The sequence below is a fragment of the Podarcis filfolensis genome (genome assembly GCF_964270895.1).
Source record: "Podarcis filfolensis genome assembly, chromosome: 8".
Classification (NCBI taxonomy): Eukaryota; Metazoa; Chordata; class Lepidosauria; order Squamata; family Lacertidae; genus Podarcis; species Podarcis filfolensis.
This window is the reverse complement of record NC_139611.1, coordinates 58,026,884-58,035,453: the sequence shown is the minus strand read 5'-3', so window position 1 is coordinate 58,035,453 and position 8,570 is coordinate 58,026,884. Positions and strand designations below refer to the sequence as shown.

General features: G+C 46.6%; 2 protein-coding genes across 5 annotated transcripts; one reads left to right on the top strand and one right to left on the bottom strand.

Annotated features, from left to right (window-relative positions):
- Window positions 1–33: 33 nt before the first annotated feature.
- TMEM234 (transmembrane protein 234) lies at window positions 34–4,510 on the top strand. 3 transcript variants are annotated; one of them, XR_014551066.1, is made up of 6 exons: window positions 129–381; window positions 857–1,008; window positions 2,250–2,316; window positions 3,044–3,136; window positions 3,348–3,765; window positions 3,805–4,510. XR_014551066.1 is itself a non-coding variant. In XM_083625400.1 (5 exons), the coding sequence occupies exons 1-5, from the start codon at window positions 110–112 to the stop codon at window positions 3,422–3,424; spliced, it is 402 nt and encodes a 133-aa protein (XP_083481526.1). In that variant the 5' UTR covers window positions 34–109; the 3' UTR covers window positions 3,425–4,510. The 3 variants fall into 3 exon arrangements, 2 of the variants coding, with proteins under 2 accessions (XP_083481526.1, XP_083481525.1); XM_083625400.1 differs by lacking the exon at window positions 129–381 and adding an exon at window positions 34–122 and having other exon boundaries at window positions 3,348–4,510; XM_083625399.1 differs by having other exon boundaries at window positions 3,348–4,510.
- Window positions 4,511–4,884: 374 nt separating this feature from the next.
- On the bottom strand, window positions 4,885–8,430 carry LOC310767849 (IQ domain-containing protein C-like). 2 transcript variants are annotated; one of them, XR_014551063.1, is made up of 6 exons: window positions 8,274–8,430; window positions 7,357–7,500; window positions 6,873–7,179; window positions 6,269–6,387; window positions 5,768–5,857; window positions 4,885–5,569 (listed from the first exon to the last, which is right to left on the bottom strand). XR_014551063.1 is itself a non-coding variant. In XM_083625371.1 (5 exons), exons 1-5 carry the CDS (start codon window positions 8,343–8,345, stop codon window positions 5,819–5,821), a joined length of 681 nt encoding a protein of 226 aa, XP_083481497.1. In that variant the 5' UTR covers window positions 8,346–8,430; the 3' UTR covers window positions 4,885–5,818. The 2 variants fall into 2 exon arrangements, 1 of the variants encoding a protein (XP_083481497.1); XM_083625371.1 differs by having other exon boundaries at window positions 4,885–5,857.
- Window positions 8,431–8,570: the final 140 nt, after the last annotated feature.

The window sequence follows — 8,570 nt, the reverse complement described above, 5'->3', positions numbered from 1 at the left end:
GCACTCGCCCCGTCTTCTGCCAAAGAGATGGCCGACTTCCGTTTTGTACTGGAAAGCCAGGCTGCGCGTCTCTCTAGCCTCTTGCTCGACTGTGGTCGGGTCTGTCGCCATGGTGTCGCCGGGTGAGGAAGTTATTTCCGGTGCCACAGAAATAAGGGCCGGGTGGGGGGACGGTGACCTGGGAACGAGGCCCTCTTAACCGGGAGGGAGGGGAGGGATTCCTTCTGAGTAACGCGCACGACCTTGCGGTGGTCTTTGTTCGATTTATTTGCAGGCCGCCGTTCTGCCCGCCAGTCGTAGCCTGCATGGCCAGTCAGGAAGGTCGCAGGCTCGCCCTGCCTGCTTTGAAACTGATTTTGAAATCTCTTGCGTCATCAAAGGGTTCTTATTTACAAAGACTGAGAGACAAGTTTTGAGGCGGGGAGGGGGAAGTGTGTGCGATTTGTTACAAGAAAACGAGGGGACCACGCTGAGTTCAGCATCAGTTTCTCTTTTTCTCTCCCCTCCCCTGCTCTCAAGTGGAGATGGGGAACCTGCAGCCCTCCAGACTCCCAATTCCCATCAGCGCCAGCCAGCAGGGTTGGTGGTCTGGAGTGATGGGAACTAGTTCAGGGACATCCGGAGGACCATAGGTTCACAACCTTTGATCTAGGGCTTCCCATCACCTCATATATTGATGCTGTAGTTTATGCTGTTGGAAGTCTTACGGGTGTGCGGGCTCTGGTACAGCGTCAAATGGTGTTGGTGCTGGGGAACTGTTAGATGCTGAACCTTGAATCATTCCCTAACTCATGCATTGAAAAATTCTTGAAAACAGTTCTTAGACTGTAGGGATTAGAGCGCTGTGTTGTTACAGGTGAAGTTGCTGCTTTGGTCTTGGTGGCAGTTCTTTGGGGAGGAACCAATCCATTTTTGAAGAGAGGAACTGAGGGTCTGGAGCGAGTGAAGAGAGCGAGCAGAACTCTACAGCTGCTGGCAGAAATTAAATTCCTTTGCCTCAATTACAAGGTATTGTTGCACACCACTCCAATCTCTAAGTGGTGAGAGATTCCCAGGGGGTCCAGGTGCTTACCCAGGGTTCGTGTTTTCTTTTGGAAATGAGGCACAGCGGAGACTCTGGTGTCTATGATGTATGGTCTCTTTACACATATATACAACATAAGCCTATGATGGAGGGATTCACAGCATCAATAGCCTAAGAGGGCTTTTCCCATAGCTACAGCCTTGGACTCAAGCAGAAATAAAATGTGCTTATTTATTCATGAGATTTGTATATTGCCTTTCATAAAATGGTATCCTAAGGCAATTCAAGGTACAATTTAAAACACAGTACAATAAACTACAGTAAATGCATTTATAGTAAAATAGATGGTGGTTCAAAAGATTATTAAAACATTGCAATCATAAAACAGCAGAGTAGACAAATTTTCTAGCAACACAAAATTTAAAACATCAGATCTTTAAATGCCTGAGAGTAAAAATGTTTTAACCTGGTACATAAGATAGTAAAGTAGACATGAAGCAAGGGAGGGTGCTTCACAGCTGAGGCACCACAGATGAAAAAGCTCACTGTTGTTGCCACCTGTCAGGTTTCTGATGTGGGGGAACACTGCAGAGAACTACTTGCTTTTGGAGGTGACATGAGAGTAGGTGGTTCTTAGGATGCCTAGATCCTAAGCCAGGCATCCCCAACCTGCGGCCCTCCAGGTGTTTTGGCCTACAACTCCCATGATCTCTAGCCAACAGGACCAGTGGTCAGGGATGATGGGAATTTTAGTCCAAAACATCTGGAGGGCCGAAGGTTGGGGGTGCCTGTCCTAAGCTATAAAGGGCTTTAAAGGTTGAAACTAGCACCTTGCATTGGCCTGGTAAGGAACTGGTAGCCAGTGAAGAACTTTCAGAATTGATATACTTTGTTCCCAGTTAAAATTTTATTTGCCATATTTTGAATCAGTTGCAGCTATTAACAAAAATAGCCCCAATTACAACACATTACAGTAGACCAGTGTTCTTCAATCTTGGTTCCCCAGAAGTTGGACTACGACTCCCATCATCCCTCACCATTTGTGAAGTGGGCTGGGGAATTGTAGGTCAGCAACAGCTGGGGAACCATGTATGAAGAACACTGCAGTAGCCTGAAATGGGGTATTAGCAGCTAAGGTCTTTTCAGGATCTCATTGCAGCTCATTGCCATTTCAAATCCAGTAATCCTGGAGGTCTGACAATGCTGTTATTTTTCATTTTTGCAGTACGTGGTGCCATTTGTGCTCAACCAGTGCGGCTCTTTTGTCTACTATCTTACTTTAGCATCTACAGGTTAGTCCTTAATTACTGCTTATAGGGGAAGCGAGTAATATTTGGGGAAGATGCAGACACTTCCAAGTCTTGATTACTGTTTTGTGGCCCAGTTTCAAATAGAACATACTTCAAGTGGGGGGGGGTGCAGTTTTTGAACGCTCCCGTGTAAAAACACTAACAAACCTGCAGAGAGAGAGCCAACTCAACAAGTGAGCTTGCTTAGAACCTGCTCACTTTTTTGTTTGTTTACTGACAGAATGCTTTTCACAAGGGGAGCATTCAAAAACAACACCCCTCACCTACAGCTTGAAGTGGTATCATTCACTCTGTCACCTGCACATTCTACCACTTAATTCTGCTGCATGTGTAGACAGAGCCAGAGTCACCGTGGCTTTTCTGTGTTTATTGCGGCTCCTCCCACATGCAAGCTTTTTGCAGCATCCACATGACATTTCTGGCACAAACACCAACCCATTATTTTTCATGCATATAACCTGGATTTACTTTTTTTATAGTAAATCTGGTAAGTGTAAAAATCCTAAAACCTGTTGCTATATTAAGCCCCCCGTCTCTGCAATCTCCTTCACTTACTCAAGGGACTGCACTATCATAGGTCAGTCTGGAAGTATCTTCCCTGCAGACATTTTCCTGCTTGAGGATGGCTTGTTCCCATCCCAGAGCCATTTCATATTTGTTTGATTAGATCAGATGTTTCAATGGTAACCCTTTCCCTCTTCCATTTCAGACCTGACCTTGGCTGTACCTCTTTGTAACTCTCTGGCTCTGATGTTCACATTAGCAACAGGGAAGGTTCTTGGAGAAGACATTGGCGGTGCAAGTAGGTCTCTCTTTTCCTGAGCAGGTGCCAACCCTGTCAGCTCCAGCTGTGCCCTTCTTACAACTGTGCCTTTCTTCATAGAGAGCTAACAGGATTTGCTTATAAATGAATGCCATATGCACCTCTCTTCCATGAGCAAGTTTCATTGAAGTGGATAGCAACAGGGAGCACTTTCAGAGCTTTTGGTTATTTTTCCATTTTTTTCCTTTAGGGGCAGCACTGGGAATGCTACTGACAGCTTTGGGAGTTGCACTTTGCATAGCTGGGTCTGTACATGAGAAGTCATGAGAACCGTATTGGAAGGACAGAATTTGTGGAAGGCAACAGTTCTCCATGCTAATGCTGGCTCTGCTTGTAGGACACACACACAGCATTTTTGGAGGCACCCAGTGGACTCCGCACAAGCTTAGAGCTGTCAAGGCCTGAAGGGAAAGCATTGTCTTCCTTAACCTCTAGCCCCACTGGTTGGCGGCGGGCCCTGGGTGGAATGACTTGGCATTGGGATGCTCCTGCCAGCCTGTCCACAGCAGAACCCTTGATTCTGGGGGTGCAATAAGGAGCATTTTCAGCTTGGGCAGGGTTTGTTCAAAGTGCTCAAGAGAGCAATTTTCTGCAAAGGTGAACTAAAAGTGCATGCATTCCTGCTAGTGCACACACAGAGCTGGGAGGCAGGACAGTGGAGGAAGACAATGGAAGTGCTGAACTGCAGAGCTGCAAACAGCATCATCTGAAGGACTGCTTAGGCCTATGTGAAGTTGCCGAAGCACTGAAATTGGCTCTGGCAGCCCTGCTCTCTGGCCCATAATTAGTTAAGATCAGAAGGGCATGCAGAAAGACTAAGCTGGAGGACAATGTGTTGGGAAAGTCTGGTCTAGGCTAATGCCTAGATTTTTTTCTGTAGATTTACTATTTGATGCTTATTTTAAATGTTTCTTAGTCATAGTATAAGCCACCATAGAAAGTTGTTACCTGGACAGGTGATGTGTAAATGATTGTAAAAAAATAAAAACAATACTGCATTTGAGTATGTGCAGAGTGGCTTTTCCCTGCCACTGTGTAACCACAGCTCCCTACCCACCCAAGCTACTGGAATGACAGCGCAGGCTTCTAGGCCATCTTGAGCTCCAGCACTAAATAAAAATAAATGAAATAAACCCCTGATAACTCTGGGCAAAGCATAAATCTTGTGTTGGCTGCATTTGCAAAGTTTCATGTGTGGACAGCTATACCCTCTTCTTTGGAAACTCCCTGGTGTTTTCAATGAACTCCAGAAAGACTAATTAGTTGTACACATGTGAGACTTGCAACGGAGTGCTGCAGTGGTTGTTGGTTTTTGTTTTTGTTTTTAAATAAAGGTTTTCTTGGTTTACATAAGTACATGTATTGCTTCTTTCTTCTGGTTGTAAAGTCTTTTCTACAGATTGGTTACATTTGATATGAGACATCATTGTTGTATACAGTTTAAGATCAGGGAAGAGGAGGGGTGGTGGTGAGTGTTGCAGTGTTGAGTGCAAGATACTCCATCTTTTATCCCACCCAGTTTCCCATCAACAGCACCCCTCTCCCCAAAACAGTATTCTGTGGCCACTGAACATGTCTAGTCTTCATTTTTCTATTTTTTTTTAAAAATCTAGAAACATTAGCACTCCCCACCCTCCAAGCCTTCAGAAACCCATCCCATGTGTGTAGATTGTCCTTGTATATATACTGCTAATGTAGCAAAGTACAGAAGAACAAGAAAGCAAAGATTTAAGAAGATAACTATGCTGAAGACACATGTCTCCATTTCACCTTTATTCCACTGAGTGTGGTGGTTTGCATGTGGTGACATCACTGCCTCAGTATCACTCAAGGAATAAATAGTTTGTATAAAACGTTGTCAAAGCGGAGGGCTGTAAAGGGGCAATTTCTCATGTGACTACTGCGTAATTTTTCCATATAGGGAGGTTTCACAAAAATGGCTCCTTATATGGCAATAAAATATTGTATGCAAACTTAAGTAGCAATAAAATGAAGGTAAAATCAGCCCTCACTAATAAATGCTCATCATTCTTGTGTCAAAGGAGTGGGTCAAAAATGCTGGATGAGAACTAGGGATTCAGTGACGGAAAGAAAGTTGCATTCTTGAAGGAATATTAAACAAGGTCCGGGAGAAAAACAAACAAACCCTGTACTTTAAAACCTACTTTTTAATATATATACTATACAGTGGGAAACTTGAGAGAGATTGCCTGGCTCACCTCTTCCAGCTGTCTCACTGAGAAGGAAAGAGACCCAGGGGTATTATCAAATTGAAAGCAAAAATGGTTATGGTCTGAACAAGAATTGAGAAAAATGATTATGTGAAGACAGGACTTGCCAGTCTGACTCGCACTGGAACAATGTCTTCTGACCCTCATAAAGCCCCTCAGCCCCCTTCCATGATGAACCCTGCTCTAAGAGACACACCCACAACAGGCAAAGCTGTGACATGAAAAATCAGAAGAGAATCTTCACTTGCTTTCACAAGCATGAAAGCTGGGACCATGCAGAGTACCCAGCTCCAGGGAATCACAAGCCCTTCCCTGCAGTCATGGTGGGAGCTGCTCCCCCAATGCTTTCTTCCCCCTGACGGCTGGTAAGAGCAGCTACATCTGTTTCTGTGTGACTGGGAATATAGGCTAGAGACCTCCAAGTCGGCAGTCACTCTGGGCTCCCCAACTTCTGCTTCAGGATCAAATACTATGAAGAAGGGAGGGAGAGAGAAAAGAGAGAGAGAAAGAAAAGGGAGAAATAAGGAAATTTGTCTTGTCCTTTGTACAGCACCTAGTGCACTGTTAGTTCTGAAATGAATATTAAACACTAATAAGCACCAGCATACAATGTACCCCCTTTAGACTCCAATGGATACTGCCTCTGTCCATTTTAGCTATTTGTGGCTGAGCACCCACCCACTGAATTTAAAAGAACCAAAAGCTGAAGAATCATCCCAGACCCACCAGCTCTTTTCTCAATGGTGGGAGGGTGCTATAGGCATCATCTTACAAAAGTGTGAACAAGAAGTCACAGCTCCACACCACAGCACCTGCTCTCCTAGCATCTCCTCCCCATGCACAGAAGATACCCCATGGCTCCTTGAGGACCAGCTCTTACATTCTTACGGCTGGCGATTGCTTGTTGCAGCCACAGCAGCTCCATGGCCAGGTGCTTTCGGTAGCGCTGGAGGTCAGGCACAGCTTGGGGCATCTCTGGTACTCTTTGGAAATGAAGCTCTGCACAACAAAAAGTCAAGAAACCACTCTTAGTCTGCCTCCCCCTTGCCTTTCCCCTCCTGTTGGCTCCTCTTCACTGCCCCCCCCCAGGTAATTTTACTGGGGCAGGGACCTGCTTTTTTAGCATAAGCAAAAAGTACCATGCTGAAGAACAGAGAAAAACAGTAACTACAGTGGTACCTCTGGATACGAACGGGATCCGTTCCGGAGCCCCGTTCGTATCCTGAAGCAAACATAACACGCGACTGCGTGTCTGCACATGCGCGGGTCGCGTTTCGCCGCTTCCGCACATGATGTAATTGTGAGCATTTGCGCATGCACGGGCGGCGAAACCCGGAAGTAACGCGCTCCGTTACTTCTGGATCGCCGCGGAGTGCAACCCAAAAATACTTAACTTGAAGCTACCCAAGGTATGACTGTACTGCAAAGCAAAGGAAGACGGTGGGTGGGAGCTGGGGAGTCTCAAATTGTTCCACATGCCTTACCTTGGCTCAACCTTGGAGACTCTATGTCGAGGATCATGCTGCTCCATTCGGACGACATGCTGTTGTGGTGCTTGCCTTCCTCACTCTCTCCTGGCAGGCTGCAGGCATTCCCAGGGGGGCTGCCCACAAGACACTCCTCCTCAGCCTCAGCTGGAAGGCTGCTTGGAAGCTGCATCTTGCAATCAGGGTCTTTTTTGGAGATTAGCTCTTGACAACAAAGCTCTGCCTCCTTTTCATGCAACTTGTTCTTGTTGGCTCCTGGCTCTTCGACACTTAATTCCCTGGCTTTTATTGGTTTCTGGACAGACTATAAGACAGAGGAAGAAGAGCACCATTTTCAGTACAAGGCTGCAACAGTGAGCAGCACCCTCACATTTACTGAAGCCAGTTCTCATTTTCCTCTTCTCTTTCCTTCTGGTGCAATTAAAAGCCAGTGAAAGCACTGCCAGCTTCTACCAAGAGCAGAAAGAACCAGCAACCGTACCTTTGGAAGAAACACCGGCACTGGCATGGAATGCCTGTTCCACTTCAGCCAATCCAGATCCCCTTCAATCTCCTTGACGATGCTCTCATATTCCCCCTTTAAGCTTTGAAATCTCTTCCTGACCAGGTATCCCCTGACATGAGCCTAGGAAGAAAATGAATCATAAAAAATAACTATCACAAATTAGGAAGGAATTAGAGGCCATGAGCCCAAGCCTGGATATAACACAGGTCAGTCTTCTAGGGCTGCCATGACCCCCCCCCCACTGCCTGGTCTTGTGCCTTTAAAAAGCTACCCAACAAGCAGGAATTATATAGTGACGCTTTTTCTATCTCCATCTTTGCCAGGCTTCTGTGGAAGATGCAGGAGAAAGGGCAGTTAGGAAGTTGGCAGTCCTAGTATACTGTGCTTCTGACCCCAATCCCAAGAGAACAGACGCTGGAGGCAGGAAAGGAAAGAAAGAGGAGCAAAAGGCATATGTATGTGTGCGTATTTATATATTACATGCTACCACCACCACTTTTGAGAACTTTTCCCTATGGGCATTCTTTAACAGAAGCCACCATTTCCATTTAAAAGCAGCAGCAGCAGCAGCAGCAGCACAAAATGCTTTAAGCAGAGCAGTTTATTGGCTGCAAGGGAATCACTGAGGAAAGGGGTGGGATGGGTGAAATGTGTATTTACGCAAAGCAGGCCATGTTGGGAAGGGAGAGTAATGGCTCAGCGGTAGAGCATCTGCTTTGCATGCAGAAGCTCCTCTTGTCTGCTTTGCACCCACACCAAGCCTCCCGCCCTCCCAGGGCTGCTGCTCCTTTGCAGGGTCCTCAGGGGGATGAGGCCACGATAGGAAGCCAAACCATGAGAACTAGCACCCCTAGGTCTGCCTTGAGTGTCACCCACTATCCTGGTTCCGGCACCTGCAGCGTCACCAGCACCTTCCTCCTCCTTCTCAGCACTAGCTCCTGCTGCTCTTCCTCGCTCTCCGTCATCTTCTTCGGCTTTGGCTGCCCAGGCAACCGCGCTTTCCGATGACGTCTCCGACGCGCGACGAGCGAGTCCACATGTTCTTATTCTTGCAGTTCTCACGAGCAGTCACGAGGTGGCGCTGCCCAGGCGCGCTCTTTGTTCTTCAGGCTGCACACGCTGCGAAGGGCATGTGTTTCTCTCCGATTCCTTAGAGCTGGGCTTCAGCCGGTTTGCCGCTTACTCTCACC